The sequence below is a fragment of the Ranitomeya variabilis genome, chromosome 5 (genome assembly GCF_051348905.1).
Source record: "Ranitomeya variabilis isolate aRanVar5 chromosome 5, aRanVar5.hap1, whole genome shotgun sequence".
Lineage (NCBI taxonomy): Eukaryota > Metazoa > Chordata > Amphibia > Anura > Dendrobatidae > Ranitomeya > Ranitomeya variabilis.
In genome coordinates this window covers 628607884-628634650 of record NC_135236.1, presented here as the reverse complement: position 1 = coordinate 628634650, position 26767 = coordinate 628607884, and the positions used below count along the sequence as shown (strand labels likewise).

The following is a 26767-nucleotide window of genomic DNA, read 5'->3' as shown; positions in this document are numbered from 1 at the left end:
CGTTCATATTTTGGGCAGAGAAGAGAGCCAGGCAGAGAATTTATTCTGAAAATCTTTCATTTAATCGTAATGTTGTTCGAATTTATTGGCACAGTGTTCGGGGCATGACTTGGTCCAAATTTTGCTTTCAGTTTAAGAAATGTATTCAAATTTTCCCTTTTCCAGACTTAGTCATTTTTCACCTTGCTGGTAATGACCTTGGTAAAATAAGAACTTTAGATTTATTAGCTTTCATGAGATCGGACATTTGCAGCCTCAGACAGGCATTCCCGTCTGTCAGCTTCGTTTTTTCTGAGATAATACCTAGATTTTTATGGTCTGACATTAAGCTGGCATTTTTAGATAAAATTCGTAAGAGGGTTAATAGGAATATGAGTAAATTCTTGCCGGTAATTGGTGGTTTTTCCTTTAGACATGAGGAGCTGGAAGGCTTTTTACCTGGGCTTTTTCAGACAGATTTGGTCCATTTATCGGACATCGGGTTGGACATTTTTAATTTGAATCTGCAGACGATGGTAGAAAAGTGGCTGTGTGGTTTGGGGGGGGCCTCGCCTCTCTGAGGCTCGGCTTTTGGGAAAATCGCTCATTTCTTTGGGCGGATTGGTATTGGTGTATTTGGAATCTGGATATTTATATGAGTTTATTAATTAAAGTTATGTGTTTAATTGGTTAACCCTAAATAAACATCACGGCCATTTTTCTTCCACTATTATTTCTGTGTTGCGTTTTTATTTATTATGAGTTATAGATCTTGTGTTGCCATGTGATAGAAGGCCTTGAGATACATCGGGTACTTCTGGTATCCATCCAATAGAGAAATGCGGAGCACTGTGGTTTTTGCTATGTGAACAGAGCTCAAACTATCCCTTTATGAGCACCCATTGTCCTCAATTGTGTCATACCGTCCAGGGTCACACTTGCAAGTGTGATGCAAGAAATTAGGCAAGTCTCTCACATCAATACCCAGCACTGCTGCTGGCACTTGGACCGGTAGAAATGCATGCAGCCTCGTGCTCCGGTCCGAGTGCTGGCGGCAGTGCCATGTATTGATGCTAGAGACTCGCACAAGTTTCTCGCATCACACTCACAAGTGTGACCCTGGCCATAAATACTTTTTTATAATTCATGCTGTCCAAACCAAGGGAAATCTGAGAGACTAGTTTAAACATATTAAACATGTGGTATTCCTGTACCTGTTCTACTGCTGCTGAATGAGGCAGTTGTCTTGTGGCAGTAGATTTGTGCCAGTGTGTCAGAATTAGTTTGGGCACTGTGAGTTAGGAGATATAACACATTGCATTGTATACCGACAACTCATAAATGTGCTTTGCTGCCATCTACTGGCCAATGTGTGCATATGAAAGTTAAGTGATAAGTCTCCACACAACCAGCTGCCATAGAAACGGCTGGGAGGAGCCTCCCTGCTCAGGGCTCCCACATTTCCTGAGGTAACTTCCAGTTCTGGGCAGTTCAAGATACCTGAGGGAGCAAACACTACTGCTCCCAGCTTTTCTCCATATAATCTCCTCCACAAAGGAGTGAAGCCTCATCCTGTCAGGAGAGATAAAGCTGCACATGTGCTCTCCTGCACCTTGGTTATCCTGTTTGCTTCTAGCCAGGACCAGATCCACATGGCTGCCACACCACCAACTTTGCTTAACTTACCTCCTGCAAAAGGGAACAGTAGGCTCAAAACTGAGTACTTCCACACTTTAGTGTGTTTCCACAGAGAGCCAATCTGTGAAGGTCCCTCCATCAGTGTAATATTTCTTGGGCTGCGCATAGCTTTTCCACTAATAGCAAGTGAAGAGAACTCTGCTCCAGCCGCCCTGAGCAGCCCTAATCTTGCTTGTCTCATGAGGAGAGAACCATTACTTTCATATGCACAATATACTGCGAACTTTGCCTTTAAGAGAGAGATTGTACCCCGTTACCTTTTTCAGTAAAATTCCTGTGTTTACATGTTCACCTGCTTGTCTGGCTACTTGAGATTGCACAAACACCACGGGCGCTCCAAAACCTGTACCGAGACACCATCTCTACAGAAATGCCCCCGGGGGTCCTATACCATCCACAAGTGCCACCTCCCGCTATTGACAATTGTTGTGGACACAAGGGAAGTGTTGAGGGATCCAGCAACCCACTTCAGCTACTGTGACATCATTGTCTGATGCCAGTGGGACTACATGCCTCAGCTGGCCCTTCTGCAACATCTGGTGCCTCCCCAGTGGTCCACCACACATACATTGGCTGAAATGCAGGATCTGGTCTCTGAATGAAGTTGCACATGGTTCGGACATCATGAATCATGTAACAGTTTGCCTTCAAAGGGAATATGACAGCAGGTTTGTGCTATGAAATCTGTAGCGGTATAATGTAGGGGCAGAGAGCCTGATTCCGGAGATGTGTCACTTACCAAGCTATGTGCTGTAGTTTCAGTACAATCAGTGTTTTATAAGCAGGAGATTATCACTAGGGACTAGGGCATGAAAACCAGTCAAGCTAATCAGTGTAACCGCACCCCCACCACTGATTGGCAGATTCCTGTGTATACAAGCTCCCAATCAGGGGTGTGGGCGGGGTTATGCACAGCTCAGAATTCTGACCACTGCTACCTCTATAGGGAAAACAGGGATCCTGTTAAAACTTCAGTAAGTGACACATCGCTGGAATCAGGATCTCTGCCCCATCCTCAGATTGCATAGCAAAAACCTGCTGGCAGATTCCCTTTAACATTTACATAATAAATAACAATAAAAAAAAAAAACAGCCAAAAATATTTTTGGAAGAAAACATTTTATTTATTTTCATTTTTTTCTTCAAAGAAAGAAAAAGCAATATAAATATTATTGTATAAAACGTGAGTGTAATACATTGACATTAGTCTATACTGGTATAAGAAGGGTGAAAGCATATTTATAATCAAAGTACAGGTCAGAAATAGACACAATGAAAAGACAGATGGGTTTAATGTACATTTATATCACAAACCACACAGAAAGATACAGGAGGAATTAAAGTACTGCAGCCCACAAGTTATATACAGGGATGAAAGGATCACGGAAATACTAGATTACAATACCATCTATACTACAATGAAGGTTTCGTTATAAAGTAAAGAACTAAAAATAAGAAAAAAAATCACCTACCACTAAACCACTTGTGTGACCGCCCTATTCAATAGTGTTACAAGCTCTGGAAAGGGTTATTGTGGAGATACCCAGAGAAAGGGGGAGTTAGTGGTTGCACCCTGATGATACAGGAGAGGCGTTGGCATAGTATGCAGCGGTTAGTGTGTGATGCTTTTATATCATAGAACTGTAATTAATGCCGTTATCATCGTCAAGCAGCAAGCACGAGATACAACGCTATACTGCTCAAGGCATCGGAAAATCGGATCTGCCTCCAAAAGATCCCCCAGCAGAAATTCAAGCAATAATGAATAGAATATGAACCATTTTCTAACACCCATTGCAAAAAAAAATAGGATTAATCGTTGCCCTTTTTGAGTCAAAAGATAATGTAATATATGTGAAACATAAAAATCATCCTTTAAAAGAATCATAGCAGCTACCATACGACACATGTAGAAGAATGAATAAAATCACAGAAATGCTAAATTAATAAAGGGGAAATCTACCGTATATATTTGTTCTCGTTATAAGTAGCTGACATTTTATTTATCGTCATTTTGTTTTTACTTTATTTTTTTGATGTCACCTTATGAAGATGTTTGGTTTGTTTTAATCAGCTCTTTGTTCTTGAAAGCTGAGATTTTTATTATGAATAATTATTTTTCTTTTTTAGAATCATGTAAAGTGATAAAACCCTTTTGTGTCAATCTTTTTTATATTTTATTTTATGTTTTTTTAGACCAAAAATGGCACCTTGGAAATTCTAATTTTTAAAAATTATATATCTGGCCTGCATTAAGCAAGCTTACTTTATTTTTTATTCATTCTATATAAAGAATGCATACACTCCATGCTGGATACATACATGCAGAAGGAAGACTATCCTGTAGAAATGCCGACTGAAAGGAATTATTACACATGCATACCTCGGTGCAGCAAATGAAAGCGATAAATTGCTCTTTAAGAGCTGAGAATAATCGTAATCCTGTCCCCGTCCTAAACCGCGACTTGTAGCAAGTCGAAATCTTCTGGATCCTAGAATGTTCCCAAAACATCCATTTCCCGAAAAATGTAAAGAACGTATTTAATCTTACCCCCAAATGGTCAGCCATTAACCTTGGTCCTTTCACAGACACACTTTTCTCGGCTTCTTTTTATTATTCTTCTAAAGCCACAAATTTTGTTTTGTTTAATTATTATGATTTTGTTTTCTTGAGTGTCATAAAATTGTTTACCGAAAATCCTAGAAAACAAATATTCTTCTACTAAAGGAAACATTTTTGTTCTCAATTCTAAAACCAAACATCAACTTTTTTTTTCTCCATTTTTTAAAATAATTTTCTGCTAAAAAAAAAAAGAAAAGCCACCTGGGTTAACAAAGCTTAAAGAATACGTCTCCGATGCTGATAAATTATAAATAACTGTTGAGCAATACATATATACATTGGAAGAATTTCTATAAGAATGTGGAATACTACCAGTGAGGCTGGACTCTATGTAAAAAGAGGACATCATTGGTTAAGAAATGACTTTGCAAAATAGAAGAACCTGGCCAATAGAAAATCTTGGCGCATTTCGATAGGGCTCCGATATCCAGTGTCCATACTAGTATATTCATCATAGGAGCTAATGGCAGAGAAGACCCTGCTACTGGCCCTGATGATGACTCATGCAACCGATTCATTTCCTTTGTAGATAAGACATTGAACATCGCCCGGAGATATTTGCTGGGGGTGTTCGTGCGGGATTCCGCGCTGTTTACAAGCAGGATTTATCTTCATTTCTTCTCCTTCTTGCCAGATTTCTTCTTGTTTCCTGAAGGTGCTCCTGCTTTTCCATCTCGTTTTCCGGCAGCGTTAGTGAGCGTTGATGTCGTTCCTGGAATGTAGATGTTTTGTCTGTAGTCTGGGACATGCTGCAGTGTGAACTGTGGTCCATAGCGAGCACTGAGGCCCATTGTACCTGTTCCTCCCGCGACAGCAGCTCCTCCTTCAGCGGCTTCTGTTGGGAAGGAAATAAATAGCGATCAGATAAGTTATAGATAACTAGACTGAGTTCTGGAACACATTCATATTAAAGGGTTATTCCCATCTTTGGAAGTTGTCACCTATCCGTAGGATAGGAGGAAAATTGCTGATCCAGTAGGACCCAGACCAGTCCCAAGAATAGAGCTCTGAATGAAGCAGTGGCCAGACGTGCACAATCATCCCATTTTTGGAAAAAAAAAACCCAACCAAATTGGTGGATAGGTGATAGCTTCAAAAGATGGGAGTAACCCTTTGAAGGGAATCTGTCACTAGGTTTTTGCCACCTAATCTGAGAGCAGCTTAATGTAGGTTCAAAAACCCTGATTCCCGTGATGTGTCACTTACTGGGCTGCTTGCCATAGTTTAGATAAAATCACAGTATTATCAGCAGGAAATTATCACTAGTGGGCGAGTAAAACTGTCACGTAGTCCTCCATATTCGTTAGCTCTGTATAAACCAGTCTCAGCCAGTGATTTCTGCCTATGCACAGTGTACACAGAAAGCAGCCAATCAGTGGTGTGTTCGTGGTTATACAGAGCTCAGCATTCAGAGAACAGCTAGATCGGCAGCAGATAAAACAGGGATTTTATCAAAACTACAGCAAGCAGCCCAGTAAGTGATACATTGCTGGAATCCGGGTCTCTGTGCCTACATAATGTTGCTCTAAGATTAGGTGGCAAAAATCTGGTGATATATTTTAATGAGGAACAGATAGCCCTACAAATAATGACCAACGTAATCAAAGCCTAAAAAACTGAAGATCAAAGGTCATAGATGTTTAGCTCTACATATATACTTCAGATTCACACCTCTCTGTAGGGAAGATGGGTAGCTCAGATAAGTGCATCATGGTGGAAAAATGTATTTTCCCTTATACCATGGTTAGTACTACCAGTATTCCTCAGCTTTTTTAGTCCCATAGAAGGGATATTTCTAGTAATGTCACAATGCCGCTGCGGCCAATTCCTAGTAATATAGGTAAATGCCATGGTTTCAGCAGAGGGCTCATGCCTGAATTGGTTTGCACAGTTAATGTGACTCTGGTTTTGTGAAACTGCTGACCATCTCGCAAGACCGCTACGTCATCACAGGTTATTGTCTCGCAAGGCATTACTGGGAACAGGAGCATCGCAAGCATCGGGAAGGCTGCGAGGGACGCCGGAAGGTTAGAATATCACGATTTTTAATTTTTTAAAATTATTTTTAACATATCCTTTTACTATTGATGCTGCATAGACAGCATCAATAGTAAAAAGAGTGAGAGAGAGAGCGAGAGAGAATTTCCCTGACGGGAAATTCTTCAGTGCATGCTCAGTTTCAAAAGACGGAACCTGTTGCTGGATTCCTGCTTTTACACACAGCGATGGATCCGAGCGATTTTCCGACGTACAGAAAAAAACGTTCCTCTGTGCGTTGTCTCCGCCCGACGGACAGCAATTTTAAGACGGATCCAGTGCGTGACGGATGAAACAGAAGGCCATCCGTCACAATCCGTGACTTGACTAATACAAGTCTATGAGAAAAAAACAGATCCAGCAGAAACATTTGCTGGATCCATTTTTTTCACAAAACGACGCACTGTGACGGAAAAAGGAAGATGGAAATGTGAAAGAGGCCTAAAGTGTCAGTCTTTGCTGAGGACACCAAACTATGTAGGATACTAAAATCTCACCTTGACATTCCAATATCGTAAAACGATCTGGATAAGACGTCTGAATGGGCAAACACTTGGCAAATGAGGTTTAATATAGATAAATGTAGAGTAATGCACCTGGGATGAAGTAATTCTATAGCTGTGCAGCGCCCCAGAGACCTGGTCGTTGCAGTAACATCGCTCCGCCGCTAAGGGGAGTGATGGTACGTCTGATGGCACTGAAGGAGTTCACCTGACCAGGTATCACAGACACCAATACACTTCATAGTCTGGCCACCAGGGGGAGCAAAGGGTACTATGTATTAGGCCACTCCTCACAATCTGGTAAAACTGGGGGTTGGATAGGAAGTTAGGAGAGAAGCTGACTGGGTTGGAACCAGGCAACATCCTGTGGCAGAGGGTGTTGCAGGGGAAGATTCAGGGGGGTCCCTGTCAGGGGTGGGATCCTGACAGTGGCCTAGCGAACAGAAAAGAACGTTAAGGAACCGCGCCTGCACTACATCGCGGCGGTATCTCAAGAAAGGACAAGAAGCGAGGTTTATTGTGGAGAGTGAGAAATGAGATCAAAGCAAAAAGGAGATAACACCAGTAGGAGTCGTGCTGTAAGATCGAGGCAACATCCTACTGAGGCGCGTAGCCGGTGGCTGGAACGCCGAGGAAGTATTAGGCTCCAAGCAATACTTCAAACCGAGGCAGGACAGTTGATTTTAGGTTGGCTGTCTCACCTAAATCACCTACGAAGACATAGGGGGCAACTGTGGGAGAGGGGCGACGCTAGGGTCCCGGAAGAACTCCAGGCCTTCCCGTCATACGGGTGCGTCCTATCCATATCATCTGGGGGACGGAGAAGAACATCAGAATCAGTTGTGAGGGAACATCAGAAACAGACACAATAGTTGTGAGGACTATCCCGTGGTGCTCAGCTTGGAGGTACTACACCACACAGGCGCTAGAAGGTAGGCACCGATTTCCACCTGCAAAGGGAACTCTGGATGTGCCTTCGGACCGGCCGGACTCAGACAGCCCTGTTAGCAGTGCTCTGGATTGAGGATCCTGAAGCCTTCAGTAAAGAGGTAAAGAGACTGCAACCCTGTGTCCTCGTTATTCATCGTGACCTGCACTGCGCACCACCACTTACAACTTTCATTGGACGCCCCTTAGCAGGGTCACGGACCGGGTCTAGCCACCGTGACAACCCCAGGACTGAGACAGAGAAGCCCGGTGCCGAGTACCCCGCGGCCCTGCGTCTGGGGGCGCTCCAGCTGCATTTACATTAAATGGGAGCATACTCGGGACTACAGAACAGGAGAACTAGGGTATTCTGGTTACAAGTAAGCTGAGCAGTACTCAATGTCAAGCAGCAGCCGCAAAAGCAAACAAGATCTCAGGGTGTATAAAAAGAGATAAATTCCCACGATCCCAACAGATTATTTCCCCTTTATAAATCACTGGTGAGGCCATATGTAGAACATGGGAACCAGTTTTGGGCTCCACATTTTAAAAAGGATATTCAGAAGTTAGAATCAGTTCAATGGCGGCAACTAGATTATTACAAGGGATGGAGGCCTCCCATATCATTAGAGGTTGGAAAAGTTGGGCTTGTTTAGTTTAGAAAAAAGACGTCTCAGAGGGGATCCCATTTATATGTATAAATATACAGTATGTGTGGTCAGTACAAAAGACTGGTACATGACTTATCCTTCCACAGACACCTGAGGACCAGGGTGCAGTCATTACGGGTGGAAGAAAGGCAAATCCAGCAGCTAAATGGGAAAGGGTTCTTTACAGTTAGAGCAGTCAGACTGTGGAATGCCGACCGCAAGAGGTATTAATGGCCGACACTATAACAGCTTTTATAAAAGGGCTGGATGATTTCCTCAGTATATAACATTTTGGGTTATAGTTAAATTAGTGACAAAATGTACAACTGGTGGAGGAAGGTTGATCTTGATGGACCTAGGTCTTTTTTCAAGCTATGTGACTATATATGTAACTATATGGGCATGCAGGTCTTTTAATCTTCTATCTGTTGCTGCATTTCTGAGAAATTAGTGTTTTAATGCATATGAAATTGAGGAGTTTAGCACTCTGAGCGTGACAAAGCACTTCCTGAGTCTCTGCCTCCCGAAGTTGTTTTGCCTCCCAACACTGGCCTATTTAGCTTAATTGATAGTTCACAGTATGGTATCCTTGCCTAGCACCTGACTTCGCACAGACAGTCCGCTGCTAAAATCAAGCTAAAGTGGCTGGTACTGGCCAGAGAAACAACATTGGAAGGAAGAGGCTTGGGAAGTGCTCTTTCACACTAAGAGCACTTAACTCCTCATTTGAATATTAAGCCTCTAATGTTTGGGAATGAAGCAACAGATAAAAGATATAAAGGTTTCAATGGATTTAGCTTTCAAAGATCTGAATGCCCAAATGTACAATTTGGTGGGGGAAGGGTTGAAGTTACTGACAGATTCCTTTTAAGAACTTTGCATGGAAATATGTAGAAGTAAAACATACTGACGGGAACAATGTCTCATTAAACCTTGTCCAGTACAGGGAATATATTACTATCTTTCGAGCTGCCTGATTTCATGTGCTGTAATTTCTCAGAGGAATTAGATCATAGATGATAACTGTTGAGGATTACCAGTGAGCGGACGTAGCCAAAGGCAAAGCTCCACGCTTTGTAGCACTCATGTTTCTAATCAATATCAAGTATTATGAGGAGCAGTTATAAAGCTGAGAGCATTTATCATTAGGCTCATCTCTACTCCACATTTTACTGCATTTCTCAGCGGATTGAAACTTTAAAAAGTAAGACATTTTATTTTTTTCAATAGCACATATGGTGATGAGAAACGTTATAATATATCTTAGGACAGAAATGTTTTTTTTTCTCTGCAAATAAGATCACTCTAACCCTCCCCCTGCCTCTTGCATTGATCATACCCTCTCAGTTCACTAATAAAACCAGAGTTCAGATAAGAGAGGGATTATCACATCACTGAGAGATCAGCTTACAGCTGCTGCCTTTAGAGGACTGGAGAAATGAGGGGAAAGAGTCATTTGGGAGGGGAGCGTTATACACTGTATTATACAATATGTGTTGGGTGAGGAGGAGGGTGTAGTAAACTCTTACATGTTCAACACTAGGTGTAAAGGAAGTTTTATTTTATATTTGTATTTATACATAATACTGTATGTATAATAATACACACATGGTCAAAATTGTTGGTAGCCCTCGTTTAATGACAGAAAAACCCACAATGGTCACAAAAATAACTTGAATCTGACAAAAGTAATAATAAATAAATAAAAAATGTCCCATGGATCTTACATTTCGGAATAATATGTGCAAATGTAGTCACAGGAACATCAAGCTTCTTGGAGAAGGTCTTATAACTTTTACCTTTAAAATGTTTGTCTATAATTTTCTTTCTAATCTCCTGAGACAACTCTTTCCTTCGCTTCCTGTGGTCCATGTTGAGTGTGATACACACCATGTCACCAAACAGCACAGTGAGTATCTGTAGCCCTATATACAGGCCCACTCACTGCTTCCAAGATTGTAGACACCTGTGACGCTAGTTAGTGGACACACCTTGATTTAACATGTCCCTTTTGTCACATTATTTTCAGGGGTACCATCATTTCTGTCCAGGCGGATTTCATGAGTTTCATTTTTTTAAAAATTCTGTGGAAGCATGGCTGAAAAGCAATGTCTGACTTTCATTTGATCATTTTCATAGATCTTTTATTTATTATTACTTTTGTCAGATTCAAGTTATTTCTGTGACCATTGTGGGTTTTTCTGTCATCAAATGAGTGGTACCAACAATTTTGACCACATGGGTAATTTATCAATAAAGAGTATTTTTTAAATTAACGTATTGAGTTCTGTACATTTGTATAGGTACTGTTATATGTTGAAATAATTTGCTTCTCTGTTACAATGGAGTAGTCAGCCCATTTTTGCTATGGGGCTCCATGCGCCCCTTTCATGATGCTTCATTGACAATGATGTTGTGTTAGAAGCATATTGAGTTCTCCGATGCTCCGTAACACTGAGAATCGTTCTCTCTTGATAACCTCACTATCTCATCAATATCACATCACTCGTGCTTTTGTATCCACAATATGTTTTCTCAATTTGACCAAGAAGTTTTACATTAGCTGTCATTGAAACTGACCATTTGCTGACGCCAGGATCATTGCTTGTAGTCTTTCAGTTTCAAACTGGTTGTTTGGCCACACTCCGGCTTCTTCTGGGGGTTGTTGTGCTCTAAAGGAATGAAAAGATGTCTTACTATAAGAAATAGGAGAAGTGTGAAGGAGTAACAGGTGTGTACCCCTCCTGCAGGAACACTGAGAGATGAGACTAGCCGATGGTTAGTGCTACAGTGTAGAAGACATTTATTTCTATTTCTATGCTAGAATTGAACAAAATTACTACTATTATTATTATTATTATTATTATTATTATTATTCAGAATGAACATATTTATATAACCAGATTATTTAAAGGGGTAGCCTTACTATCATATCACTAGGAGTGGCAGGACAACCATGGATCCTGAAAATAAAGTTGCTGTTTTTCCCTGCATCGGTCAGCACAGCCCTGTTCTCAGTGCAATGATGGAAATATGTCTTGGTATAAGATATAAGGACTGTACTTTCCAATCCCTTGCTGCTCCTGAGCCGTTCCCCCTGCTGATTTGTCTGGAACCTCCCAGAAATTACATATTGTCTTCGAAACATAAACACTGCTGCCAATCACTAGTGATCTCAGTGAGGCCAACAATCCATTAGTGATTACTGGAGCCAGGTTTATAAAGAGCAGGGAAATATAATGTGGAAACAGCTGGGATTTAGAAATCTGAGCACCTTCCTCTATTATTGTTTTTACCCTAGTTTAAAAAAAATGTGGCACTATGAATCCCCTTTAAAGGGAAACTGTTGGTATCTGATCCGCGGTGTTATAGAATAGGAGGAGGTGATGATATTGATAAACGTTGTTGGAAAAGTTTCAATAAAACTTGCATTTTATTCATTGAAGTTCCTGGTGTTTGTATGGATGAGTCCAGTGGGTGGTCCTGTGTTCTGTGTATGACTGTACAGACAGAGATAGTTGTCAATCACTAGTAGGGCCACCCACTGGACTCATTCATAAAAACACCAGGAATCTCAATGAATAAAATGCAACTTTTACTTAATCTTTTCCAACAAACCTATATATCTGTAGATGCTGAGAAAGCTGAGTGCACTCACCGGTCTTCCGTGAAAAAAGGCTTCTTTATTAACAGTAAAACATCCAGAGACAGGTGGAGGCCGGGGGAGAGAGGGAGCAGGGGAGGACGACGGCCGTTTCGCGCTTATCCGGCGCTTCTACGGGTCCCGTAGAAGCGCCGGATAAGCGCGAAACGGCCGTCGTCCTCCCCTGCTCCCTCTCTCCCCCGGCCTCCACCTGTCTCTGGATGTTTTACTGTTAATAAAGAAGCCTTTTTTCACGGAAGACCGGTGAGTGCACTCAGCTTTCTCAGCATCTACGTTTGTATTACATTGAAGATTTCAGTCATATGAAGGAGCACCCGAGGTCGACCAGGATAGTTCGCATCTGAGTATTTGCCTCTACCTGCATATTCGGTTCTGGTGTATGGGACAGTGCCGTTCAGTTTTCTCTTTTTGTGAAAAAACCTATATATCTTTCTGCTCAGTTTCTGATTACAATGCTCTCCACAGACATGTCAGGTTCCCTTTAATTCCCTCCTGGGCTAGGTGCCAATGTCACACTCGGGTACCTTTGGCCCACCATATGAAATTATTTTGAGGGCAAACATTCAGAACATGTATAAATCCACTTTTATTTGTATCCTCTTGATTCCATTATTGTGACAGCACTAGGAAACAATCAGATGGGCAAGTCTTACACCGGTAGGAGCAGTTTAAAGGGGTTGTCCACTAGCAGATACAACCCATTACTATTGGCCTCATGATTCTGCATAAATTTAAAGCAAATGGATACTTATTTCTTGGACCAGTGTTTCTCCTCTACTTCCCTGTATCCCACACTGGTCTCTTGACATTTAATATTTCCGTCTGACTGAAAGAAGTATTTATCTAAAAGCTGCAGCCAATCACCGATTGATTGGCTGCAGGGACACTGCTTATGTCAGGACACCAGCAGGTGACACAGGCTGAGTGTGGAGGACAAGTGTGGTCTGGGAAGTGAATATGAATGTATTAATTTCTTCAGCATCTTGAGACCATTAATAAGGGGTTGTGCAGTAGTGAACAACCCTTTAAATTTATAGCCATAGAGGGGTTGTCCCACAAAGTACATTTTAATAAATAGAGCTTGAAATAAAATAATTTCCACAATTGGATGTGTTTATAAAAAATGTTCCTGTGCTGAGATAATCTTATAAATGTGCCCCGCTCTGTGCTGTGTAATGGTCGTGTCTGACCGTGCAGGGACATAGTCTGATCATACCACATCTCCTGTACAGGGGAGGAAGGAAAAGTGAGTATACAGACAGGACTGCATGGGATCGCAGCTGATTCTTTTTTGTAAAATTTCCCTGCCTGTTTTTACTATGTCCCTGCGCGGTTAGACACAGCCATTACACAGTACACAGCAGGGGCACATGTATAAGATTATCTCAGCACAGGAACATTTTATAAAAACACATCCAACTGTGGAAATTATTATTATTACAAGATCTATTGATTAAAGTGTTTATTAAAATTAACTTTGTTAGTGGGAAAAACCTCTAACAATTACAAACATTGTTCTAAAATAAGGATAATGAAAATTGGATTTATTGATGGATATAATGACATCTATGACAAATTATCTCCAATGGCTTAACAAAAAACACCTGTAAAGGCTTCTTAAGGGTTTAAAATGGTGCATTACTCTGTTTCAGTAGGCTCCACAATCATGGGGAAGACTGCTGACTTGACAGATGTGAAGAAGGCAGTCACTGACACACTCCACAAGGAGGGGAAGCCACAAAAGGACATTACTAAAGAAGCTGGCTGTTCACAGAGTGCTGTATCCAAGCATATTAATGGAAAGTTGAGTGGAAGGAAAAAGTGTGGTAAAAAAAAGCTGCACAAGCACCTTTTTAAATGCTTAGGAAGCCTTTGCAGGTGTTTTTTGTTAATTATTCTAATTTACTGAGATCATGACTTTTGGGTTTTCATTGGCTGTAAGCCATAATCATCAACATTAACAGAAATAAACAATTGAAATAGATCACTCTGTTTGTAATGACTATATAATATATGTGTTTCACTTTTTATATTGAAGAACTGAAATAAATTCACTTTTTGATGATATTCTAATTTTGTGAGAAGCACCTGTAGATCTGCATATAGTAATTAGTAAGTAGCGAGTATAGAAAAATACAGATAGATTTTAGAGCCATTAAAATATTTCATTTGACATTACAAGGACATTTGCAGTTGGCTAGGGCAGACCCAAAAAGTCAGAAATGTGACTTGATGTAAATGCAAAATACAATGTAAAAAGTTCTAGGACCAGAGAAAAAGTAAGAGGCTTAAAGTGGTCCTACAGATTAGATGAATGTTTCCTTAACCCACCGATCCTACAGCGAGCAGCCAAATATGTGATGTGTATGGGGTGTCCAGAATGCCCCCAATGTTGGAGGATAGACATGCAACATGTCTGATTCTTTGCTCTCACAGTAGATAAGTCTCTGGCTTCCAAGGTAGCACTGTACTCCCATTTTTTCTCTCAGAACATATACATGTGCAGCTTGGCTGACCCCATCACGTATATGAGTAGTCAATAAGATGAAAAAGTGTCAGCAATCAGCATGTACAGTCTCTTCAATATAAGTAAGAAAATCCACAGGGGTGTGACCATAGTGGATGCAGAGGCCTCGCTGGCCCATATGAGAAGATTAATACTGTTAAAGACCTGTCATAGTTGGGGGCCCAATTGGAGATTTCATAATAGGGCCCACGAGCTTCAATTCACATCACTGGACACTACAATACTATATAATACTTGGGAGTAATTCTTTCTTTATTAGGAATTGTTACTGTATACACTATATAATGTAAAAAACATGGAGATCACTCACCCACTGGGTCCGGGCCTCTGTGCCTGGGTGAAACGCCAGTCTGTGTTCGGTTGCCCCTGCTGAATACAAACAGAAAGGTGTGCTTAACTGGTATCCTGATTAGATAGATTACTGCAAACAGGGATCAATCATTTCCGTTAGTTCACATGAATTACTTCCAGGAACATGTCACATTAATCGTATTTTCCATATAATTACATGACATAAACTTACCATGTGATACACCCAAGTATATAGTGTAGGAAAAATAATCCTTTGTGTATGAAAAGCTCAGTCTGCTTTTCTGTCCTATATGGTAAACCAAGAGTTATATCATCACATACCTACCAGATGGAGGAAAGAACACACTTTTGGCCTCCGTCTGCGGAATGGTCACCTACAGGTACGTGAGTACATCGGGAAGTGCACAGACAGCCCTAGTCCTATTTGTTCTAACCAATAGTGTAGAGGTGACTTTTCAGCTCCTATTGTTAACATTTATTGTTATGTGTATGGCCACCAAGCAAAAACGTCTGATATTTTAGAATCACAAGAGAACAAGATTCTATTAACAATGCGATCAGTTAGTATTAGGGCTCGTGCAGACCACTGTATAACTCGGACAAGTGCTATCCGTGGTTGTAACATATTATTCTATGGGTGTGGTCACATGTCCTATCATCTCTGATCCGGGTATCTGATGGCACTCACCCATTCATGTATATGGGTCCGTGGGAAAAAGTCGGATCACGCTCTGATTAAACTCTGATAATCATCCGTCTAGTATGAATGAATGTGGTCCAGTGCTTCGATACTTGTCGATAGTTATATAGAACATTCGACTGCAGGCAACCCTACCCAATACATTAGAATAATTGATATATTTAGCTCCCCTACATCTGTATGAATTTCCTAGGGGAAAACCTTTGTTTCTACCTCATAGCGTGTTGGTTTTGAAAATAAATAATTCTCACTCTGAAATACATATAAATCGGCCAGTACCGTTCATGTTTTACATTGCATATATTTATTACCAGCAGTTGGCCCAATCCCATTCCTCAAATGTAATTACATGATGCTGAGAATAATATTACATAAAATATAAAAACATAAAAGCAAACAGTCACTCGAATAAATTCCACCGCTAAGCAGCTCCATTCATTGGCAAGCATGTGTGAATTACAGAGAACTTCCGATCTGTCGCTTTGAGTGGCGGCGTCTTTCTCTGTTGGGTTTCGCTGTAATTAGACTACTGTACTCGCTCTTTTACACAAAACTTTGCCACAACATCTGTAACTTATAAACCACATACAATGTGACACATTCCCGACCTCCTCTGTACCGTCATGTATGAAGTATGCGCCACTGGAACCCGCACAGCTCCTGACATCGCCTAGTGTCTGTGAATGGTACTGCAGCCCTCTCACAGCCAAAGCCCCTTCTATCAGCTGATCAGTGGGGTGCTAAACGTTAGACCCCCTACTTTATGACCTATCCTAAGAATAATAACGTCCACAGAAAATCTCTTAAGTCTTAAAATGGAAATAGTTTATATACTAACAACAGTGAAACTTTGAATATTGAGGTGTGATTACTGGCAACTTTTCTTCATGGGTGAGATCTAGGCTTTTCTTTGGCAGGGACCCTCCATTGCTAAATAAAATAAATACAGTTCTGAATAATTTACAGTTTGTCAAAAACATTTTTTTTAATCCCACAGAGCTGCAACTTCAGGAAAACACTCATCTGCCAAACAATTCCCCATAGCTCAGCTTCCTATGAGTCACCTACAGTGGTGGAGGATGGGAATAGTACGTAGGATACTGGAAGTGACTGTGAGACGTTCAAGTTGTGAGTGGAGCTTGTCTTTAAAATAGTTTAAGAACGACAACGGCAAAATCCTGAGGTTAATCCAAGGTTAAACAGAGATACTAAATAATTGATACAAATGTATTAGTAAATAAATTAATACATTAGTATGGGTCTATTTGATATAGACAATAGATAGGTACAAAGAAACTAATTTGACCTGCACCTCCTAACAAAATTAAGCACATGTGAATAAGATTGTCTACTTTGTGTGCCCACCAGCCATGACAATGCCACCTTTATTGACGGGATCAGACTCTATCAGACTTATTTATACAAATGTAAACAAAGGTGCTACTTGCTGTGGTTGGTGGGCACACAACAATTGGCCAATTTATGCGTTAACTACCTTAAATCGTATAGTCTATGTAGCAGTAATGCCATTTCAAACTCATATATTTAACGTCTGTATATATCTTGGCGTACACAGCGTGTTATATTCTTTTGCATGTAGATATATATATATATATATATACAGTATATATATATATATATATATATATATATATATATATATATACTGTATATAAGAGATGATGGATAGACATAAAAAAGATAGAATAGATTTACAGATATGATAGATGATGGTTAGATAGATAATATCCAAAAAATAGATATGATACTGTAGATGATAGTTAGATAGGTAGATAGATATCCAAAAGAGAAAAAGGCAGCACTCCATAGTCCAAAATTCCATGGTTTATTGACCCATCATGCCAGGTCAACGTTTTGTTCCAAGTGTGGAACTTTTCCAGTGCTACACCTGTATGTTATATTTAGATAGATAGATAATAGATAGATAGATAATATAAAAAATGGCAGCCCTCCTCCAATAAATGAAAACAATAAAGTGCCTTTATTAGTACATATCCGATAGTGCTATTCGACACAAACTAATAAATGCACCTTATTTTTTTTTCACTTATTGGAGGAGTGCTGCAGTTTTTTTGGTAATTTTCTACAACATTGTAGAAATGTTTGAGGTCTGACTTGGATTTTGACTTTAGACTGAGTCAGTGCTGCTTCTAATTTTCTATATAGATAGGTGGACAGAAGATAGAGCGATATGAGAGATGTTAGATAATAAATAGATGAATAGAAAGGTGATGGATGGATATAGATAAATAGATAGATAAATGATAGATAATAGATGGATAGATGGATTGTAGATAAATGATAGATAGCTGGATAGATTTGATATAGTAATATTAATTACTACCAGACTCCACATGTATTTCTGCTGTTTCCTGTGACCCAACGTGAACCTGATGATCACGCACTTTCATTTACGCTTCCTAGAAAACCAGATCACCAGGGGATTTCAGGCAATCCCAACACTGAGATTATTTGTATTGTGCTGAATTATCATTTTCAGTGTTGTTATTTTCTGTGTTAATGGAAGTCTACACAAGATGATGGTAATAACAAGATTTCTAGTATTAAACTATAATTTTTTTCTGTATTGTATATATATCTATAATCATAAGTAAAAAAAATGGAACAGCACAATGTCTATTGATGGGTGCACAGGCCTTCACAGCAATCAATCCAGTTTGCCAAAAATGCAACAAAATCAGAAAAAGAAGGCAGCACTCCACTATTAAAGTGAAAAAAATGTGTGTCAGCATCTCTGTGAATACATAGCGCTTTGATCTCCTTAATCATATGACACATTTACATATAAGATTATGGTTAGGAATTCTCCTTCAATAAAAAAATATCCTGTAAAATCCATAAAGGCATTCTCCAGTCTGAGAAATAAGTCTGCAGTGACTCGGGGTGACTGCAGACTGCTGAGTGGTGACAGTGCGTGATGCGCACACTGTCAGGATCTGCCTGGTGCCCTGCGTGTGTGGTTTCGTCAGCACATTTATGTGATTTGCATATTTGTGGTTGTGTGCTGACCTGACTTTTCTCTATTTCTCTCAATAGAACCTTGAAAAGTGCAAACAAGTGATCCGAGCGGTGATACTGTATGATATATCAGGTTCTGAGCAGATACTTTGTAATGGCCTCGTCCGTATGTCTCTCCTCTAGTCTGCAGGACCCATGATCTCAGAAGACTTGTGTATATCCCAGCTGTACATATAAGAGGTTTAGAAGATTTATCTGCGCTGTGCTATTACCTAATGCCGCCTACTCTTCTTGTAGGAGCGGGTGATCTAACCTGTTCTCAGATGTTGGAAGGAACTGAACTATGAATCAATCTGTTTGTTATTCTATTATTACCCAGGACTGAGTAATAGCATATCGCAGGCTGGATAATAAACCAGCGGATAGTGAGAGTTATCACTAAAGACAGAAATACTGCATACAACAGCGGTATACTGAGATTGTCATAATTTACCCTAGCAATGGCGTACACACACACACGAGACCCACCATACACAGAAGAGCATCCAAACTACATGCTGGAGCCAAACCCAGGACAAAGTACAGTAAGGCTATGTTCACACGGTGCATTTTTTTCCGAAAAATTGGAAAACTGATGCTTTTTTTGAAAACTTCAACGTCAATGCTTTCAGCATTTTTGCAGCATTTTTTCACCATAGAAAATATTCAGAAAGTGCAAAAAAGCTGCAAAAAACGCAACCATGCTTTTTAGGGTTTTTTTGGTGACTGAAACTAAGTTTATTAAACATGTACTGTAGACAAATCATACATATAATCTGCATCAAAAACACAGAAAAAAAAAATGCAGCCAAAGCGGTTGTCCACAGAGTCCTTTCTTACTGATCATTGAGAGAGAAACTGACAGCGACCATGATTACATTTTTTCACACTTTACATAATTTATTTCTTGACGTCAAAACAGGATAAATGACTCCACTTGCGAGAGACAAAAATAATACATGCAATGTTTTCCTGTTATGCTTCTGGGGAATCTGTCACCAGGTTTTTGTCAACTAATATGAGAGCAGCATAATGTAGAGACAAACACCCCAATTCCCGTAATGTGTCATTTATTGGACCTCTTGCTGTTGTTTGATAAAATCACTGTTTTATCAGAAGGACTAGTAAACCCATTGCGGGTAGTCCTCCATATTCATGAGCTTTGTACAGCCCCGCCCCCACAACTGATTGGCAGTTGCCTGCCTATGCACAGTGTACACAGGGAGTCAATCAGTGGTGGGGTGGGGATATAAAGAGCTCAACATTCAGAGAGCTGCTAGATCTGCAGCAGAGAAAACACTGATTTGATCAAAATCACAGAAAGCAGCTCAGTAAGTGACACATCGCTGGAATCATGGTTTCTTCAATGACATCAGATTCCCTTTAAAGGTCCTCATACATATTAGGTAACTCTTATCTCTTGGCTGACTCCTATCTCTCCCGTATAAAGGAACGCTCGCCTCTGTTCTTTATGAGCCTCTGTGGTCTCTGTGGATTTTTTTTGGCAATGGTTTATTTCTATGGAGAACAAAAGTATCGCTGTTGGAGATCCTACTCTCCAAAGGAGAAAACTTTGTAGGCCTCCATACACATGATACTTTCTGACACTCCAGGCGAAAAGAGGGGTTTGGGCATCTTTACTTTAATACAGTAACAGGATATTCATTTAGAATTCTACACATTATTCAATAACAAAAAAATGGTAAATATGTAAAAAAAAAAATTAAAGAATGATTTCTACCTTAACTGCCTTGTTAGAAAAATCAGCTGAGTTGAAAAGACTTCAGGCTTTGCACTCTGGGAGATTTATGCAAATCAGTTTTCTGTAACATTTTTGCATAGATCACTACTGAGCCAAACAGACTAGAACCAATCTGTTATAGGTGGGTGTAATGCGTAAGAAAATTACTATATCATGCAGAATTGGAATTAAACCCTGCAAAAGGTGGCACCTGATGGGCATAAAAAACTAATAGATCAACCCAATATCACAAAATAAAAAGCAGACGAAGCAATAACAGTGCAATTATTCTTACCTGAGATGCATCTCTCATGTTATCAACTTCTGTAGTCTTGGTTTTGTCAAACATCTCTCCCATTGAATGGATTGGAAAAGGCTTCAGAAGCGCGAGATTGATATTTTCCGCTCCTTGAGAAAAATATGTTCGGTAGCACTGGCTTTCTGGATTGGCTGATTCGGTCCTAACTTCCATGTACTTTAGCGTGCCATCCATGTTGAAATAAAGTGCTGGTTGTTGTATCCCTTGGCGGATGTCTGGATTTGTTGGCCTTAAGAACCAACATGGATATTGGCACACGTGCAAGTCTTTCTTAAAACATCTTACTACCAACAGGGTCAAAGTCAACAAAAATGCCAAGGTAATGGCCACCAGTGAAATGAGCAGGTACAACAGTATGTCAGTGCCGTTTCCAGAATACAGAAGAGAAAAGGATGTTCTGGAGCTGTCGGCGTTGTTCACTAAGGCCACAAGTAGTGTAACAGTAATGGACAAAGATGGGTGTCCCTTATCGCTGATTGATAACACAAGCTTCTGCTGGGATTCGTCACTTGGCAAGAACTTCCGGACAGTTTTAATTTCTCCAGAATGAGAGGATATATTGAAGGGTAAACCATCATTGTCAGGTTCCACAAAACTATATGATAACAAAGCATTTTGGCCGGAATCTGAATCCACTGCAGACACTTTAGTGACCAAGTAACCCACTGGCACAGTTTTTGATATATTTAGCTCTCTAGAAAGCTTTGGGTATAGCAGTTTTGGAGGGTTATCGTTCATATCCAAAATAAAAACATACAAAGTCGTATTGGTAAACAATTTTGGATTTCCATCATCCTCCACCTGAACAACGATTTCTAAAACATTAACCTGTTCATAGTCAAATGAACTCGTGGCATAAATAACTCCACTTATTGGGTTGATTGCAATGAATGACGAGATCGGCAAACTTCCCAGCTGGTATTCGGCTACAGAATAGGTAAATTTGGCGTTACTGCCTTCATCTCGATCAAAAGCAGATAATGTATATAGTGAATGTCCAGGTTCATTGTTTTCAGGAATAAATGTATTGAAATCTTCATTTAAGAACATTGGTGGATTATCATTAACATCAGAAATATTAACTGTAATTGTAACCTTGGATGACAGCGATGGAGATCCCATATCCTCGGCAGTCAACATTACTTCATATAGCGAAACATCTTCTCTATCAAGGGAGTTACCTACAATTAAAGCATAGTGGTCCTTGAATGACTTGATTTGAAATGGTCCATCAGGTGACAAAACTAGTTGTGCTTCTCCATTTTTTCCTGAATCCAAATCAAGTATGGAAAAAAGTCCAATAGTTGTTCCAACAACGGTGTCCTCAGGAATTTCACCCAACAGGGACGTCAGCAATATCTGTGGCACGTGATCATTGACGTCCTCAATTGCTATCTGAACTACGCAGCTGCCCTCCATTTGTGGTATTCCTTTGTCTTTTGCTCTAACAGTTATCTCATAAACGTTAGAGGTCTCAAAATCCATAATTGCATTTGTCCTAATAATTCCCGTGTTTGGATCAAGAGAGAATAACTGTCTGACGGAGACTGGTGTGCGAACATCCAAAAAGTATTCTATTTCAGCATTCACACCCTCATCCAAATCAGAGGCATTTAGCTGAATTATTGGGGTGTCCTCTGGTAGATTTTCTGTTACCTTAATTTTGTAAAATGTCTGTTGAAACACAGGAGCATTGTCATTGAAATCTATAATAATGATCTTTATTTGTGCTGTTCCGGACTTTGGAGGATCTCCACCATCGAAGGCAGTGAGGATGAGCTGATAGTCCCCTCTCTCTTCTCTGTCCAGAGCCTTCTCTATGACCAGCTCTGGAGACCGAGCACCATCGTCTGGACTTCTCGTGGACAGTGAAAAGTACATGTGTGGACTTAAACTATACTGCCTAACCCCATTGATGCCTGAATCTCGATCTTGAGCTTCTTCTAAAGGGAACGTTGCACCTGGATATGCAAATATCTCTGCTATTTTTATCACCTGCTCTGAGCTTGAGAACATAGGAGAATTGTCATTTATATCTAAAATTTCAACTTCCGCTCTATGCAACTCCAATGGCTTTTCAAGCACGACTTCTACCGTCATTAAACATTGTAAGGTAGATCCACACACACTTTCTCTATCTATAGTTCGATTTACAAAGAAAGTACCATTGTGTTGGTCCACAGCAAAATACTGACCAAAACCTGATGATTTTAGCTGTACCCTACGCTCAGACATAGTAGCTGTTAGCAGACCCAAGTCATCGGTTATATTGCCAACTAAGGTGCCTACTTCTGCCTCCTCCAACACTGAATATTGAAGGTTTTTAGAAGATCCAGAAGAAAAAAATAGAATTATTACTTGCCATTTCCAAACTACGGTGGAGATCTGCAGACCCATTATTTCAATGTGATCCCTGGTACAGTGATATGTCCTACTGAAGCCACATTTAAATGTACAGGAACCCAGCCCGTATCTCAAATATGTACAGGGTTTACATTGTAATGTCAGCTGTGCATTCTCTTCTACAGAATATGGACATGGAGATTACTAAACTGGAATATGGGGTGGAGAGAAAAATCACACCAGCACATACAGGACTTTAACTGTTAATTTTACAATCCCAAATGTGACAAAGTAGCAAAGCATTGAGATAATCGCGTATGAAGGAAAAATTGTAAAAAAGGTTTTTAAAGCACTTAAAAAGTAGAAAGAAAGTAAAAATTAGGAATGTGCTAATTGAACTGTACAAAGAGTAGTGTACAACACCACTTACTACTACGTCATTCATAGTAATTAAAAAAATATTTATTTTTCAGCTTTGATTTTTTTTGTTTACTAGGTGTCTGCAAATCTTGGCTTCATCCAAGACATCGTATAAAGTTTGTCAGTGCGCTGAAGTTCATGTAAGAAATGGGAAATATGATGCCCTCTGCTGGATCTGCGTGATGCATATGGAATGGAAAATCTAGAAATAGCTGCCTTGGTCTCTTTCTAGTATGTGCTTTCGATTATGTATCAATATGGCTACTTTAAGGAAAATTCAATAAAAAACAATCATCTTATAACAGAATAGAATTTTGTTGATCTATATAAATATTACACTTTATAAAGTGTGCCTATAAGTATAAAAGAAACAGCAGCATATCAACTTGCTACCATTCAACTATGCAATGTACAAAACCCAAACTAGGTCCTATCTCACCTGTACGGTGTCCCGCCACTCAAACTGCCCGGAAATAACATCATCACTTTCATTTACAAGTTGCTTTAACTGCGGAAAGTTCAAAGACTTCATCATGTTCAGCGTGTCCCTATTAATATCTGAAGTAGCACCTGTCTTAGAGTATTGGTTTTGTAGACTCCCTGGCATCATAGACACCTCCATGTACCTGAGCGTGCTATTGGGGTTCAGCTGTAAAGTTTTGTGGGTATGGCCCATATAGTTATTCATTTCTGGGTTGGCCATTTGACGTTTGTTCCTAAGACATTTTGTCAGCAAAATAATCAATGTTACAAATGATACTACACTAATGGCAACGAGAGAAATAATAAGATACATAGTTATGTTGGGGGTTTCTTTGGCATCAGACTGTATATCTGCAGAATAACGACTTTCTTTGGAAGAGGCATCTTCTAGAGAAATCAGTAAGGTGGCTGTAGAAGACAATGCAGGTATCCCATTATCTTTTACCACGATACAGAGGTTTTGTACTAGTGGATCTGTCTCTTGGAAGCCTCGAGCCAATCGGACTTCACCAGTGTGAGGAGCAACTTTAAACAATGAGAGATCTGTTGCTTTAGTAATGTTGTAGCTGAGCCACGCATTGTATCCAGAATCTGCATCGATTGCTACGACTTTAGTTATCAATGAACCAGCTGCAAGAGACCTTGGAACCGGCTGCTGCGTCAGAACATGTCGTGAATTTCCAGGGTAAAGTATTGAAGGGTGATTATCATTTTCATCCAGAATGTGCAAATAGACGGTACTGTTAGATGACAATTTTGGAGTTCCAGAATCCTCTGCTCTGATTGTGAACTGAAGAACCTGAGCTTGTTCATAATCAAATGATTGCTGGGCATAAATGTTCCCATTCTGTGTGTCCATGTAGATAAAGGACATGGCCGGGGACCCATTGATGAGACTGTTAATTATGGAGTAAGTGATCTGTGCATTTTCTCCAAAATCCTTGTCCGATGCTGAGACAGTACAAAGTAACGCTCCTGGCTTATTGTTTTCTTTTATGTCCACATTGACCAATGGTCTTTCGAAGCTTGGTGGGTTATCGTTGATGTCTGTGACAGTTATGTTTATTGTTGTTTGTGTCTTAAGTTGGGGGTCTCCCAAATCTGTCGCCTGAAGTATAATTGTGTATTGACTTGCCTGTTCTCTGTCCAGGAATCCATGTGTAACAAAGGAATAATGGTTTTGGGTGGATGTGATAGTAAATGGAAGATCTGGAGAAATTTCCAAATGTACTTCCCCGTTTTTTCCACTATCTTGGTCACTAACTCTTAAAAGTCCCACAGTGGTCCCTGGAGGGGTATCCTCTGGAATGGATGATACCAAAGAAGATATAAGAATCTCAGGAGCGTTATCATTGACATCTTCAATATCCACTTGGATTACACAATGTCCTTCCATTTCTGGAGTCCCGTGATCCAGAGCCTTAACGGAGATTTCATAAGAATGATGCTTTTCATAATCCAGTTGTCCCTTAAGTCGTATATCTCCTGTTTTACTGTCCAAGCTAAATACATTGGTTATATCCTCTGATGATATGTCTTCAAAGGTGTATCGAATCTCCCCGTTTGGGCCTTCATCCTTATCTGTTGCATTCAGTCTTATTACAAGAGTATTTAATTTCACATTTTCTTTTAAGCTTATTTTATAAAACGGATTATCAAACACCGGGGCATTGTCATTCTGATCAATCACAACAATAGTAATTAAACATGTTGCGGATCTAGGTGGACTGCCACCATCAAAGGCAGTCAGGACCAATTTGTGCTCCCCTTGTTCTTCCCTATCTAGAGCTTTTTCTAGAACAAGCACAGGGGAGGGTCTTTCATTTTTCCGCGTCTGTACATTTAAAGAAAAATATTTGCTTTGACTTAACTTGTAGGAGCTGACGGAGTTGATACCCAGATCAGGATCTTGAGCTCTTTCGAGAGGGAATCTGGTACCCACTGCAGCTAGCTCTGTCATTTTTATGGCACGTTCTGCATTCTGGAAAACTGGCGAGTGATCATTCGCATCCAGAATTTCTATTTCCAAGCGATGAAGCTCCAGAGGCTTCTCAAGAACAATTTCCACAGGCAGAACACAGTTTACATTTGTGCCACATAATTTTTCTCTGTCTATTCTGCTCCTTACTATAATTTCTCCAGTCTCTAGGATGAGAGCAAAGTATTGCTGGCTTTGTTCAGACCCCAGCCTCAGAGCTCGCTCTGAAATCCCCGCTGTGTTTAATCCCAGATCCTTAGCAACGTTGCCTACTAAAGTCCCAGGCTCCGACTCTTCCAGTAAAGAATATCTCAGCTGTGCAGAAGCTAGTTTCAAGATACTGACAAAAAATAAACCCATTACTTGCCAGTGCCAGGACCTGTAGACTCCTTTCTGCTCCATTGGTAAATTTTTCAGGATGAAAGGCGATGAAACGTGCGAAAATACAATGAAGGAGACGTGCGAGAGTGCGGAGCGGCTCTGTCTTTTCCAATGTGCTTTGCAGATCTGCTTTCCTGAACTGCTGTCACTTTCGTGCGCTGTTCGCACACATTGAATTGTAACAATAGACTTTTCAAGAGGAGAAATCATGTTGCCATCTAGTGGTGAAATCCTAAACAGTAGGAGAATAACAACATGTACTTTACCCGCGGATTCTTTTCACATAGCAACAAAGGTATTAATCTCCCCTCGAAAACCTCAACAAAGCCCACTGATCTATGTTAAATGATCAGATTACAAAATTAATCAAGATAGACCTTAAGCCAAAAACAAAGAGCTGACTTATTGCAGAATGCGGCATTACAAGACCTATAGTAAACAAG

General features: G+C 40.1%; 1 protein-coding gene and 1 pseudogene across 34 annotated transcripts in view; both read right to left on the bottom strand.

The window, feature by feature from the left end:
* Window positions 1–2777: 2777 nt before the first annotated feature.
* The window catches only part of LOC143776626 (protocadherin gamma-B1-like), a 472349-nt gene continuing 448359 nt past the window's right edge, over window positions 2778–26767 (bottom strand). For 30 of the 33 annotated variants that reach the window (XM_077266182.1, XM_077266164.1, XM_077266161.1 and 27 more), the window contains exons 2-4: window positions 14919–14977; window positions 10998–11089; window positions 2778–5135 (exon numbers count right to left, since the gene is read on the bottom strand). In XM_077266182.1, coding sequence (XP_077122297.1) covers window positions 4912–5135; window positions 10998–11089; window positions 14919–14977 — 375 coding nt within the window. In that variant the 3' untranslated portion in view covers window positions 2778–4911. Of the gene's footprint in view, window positions 5136–10997; window positions 11090–14918; window positions 14978–20695; window positions 23117–26767 lie in introns of those variants that run through there. The other 3 variants (XM_077266189.1, XM_077266157.1, XM_077266173.1) reach the window with 2 other exon arrangements.
* LOC143776629 (protocadherin gamma-C5 pseudogene) lies at window positions 23910–26461 on the bottom strand (annotated as a pseudogene). The gene has a single exon (XR_013215882.1). The product of XR_013215882.1 is annotated as a protocadherin gamma-C5 pseudogene (transcript).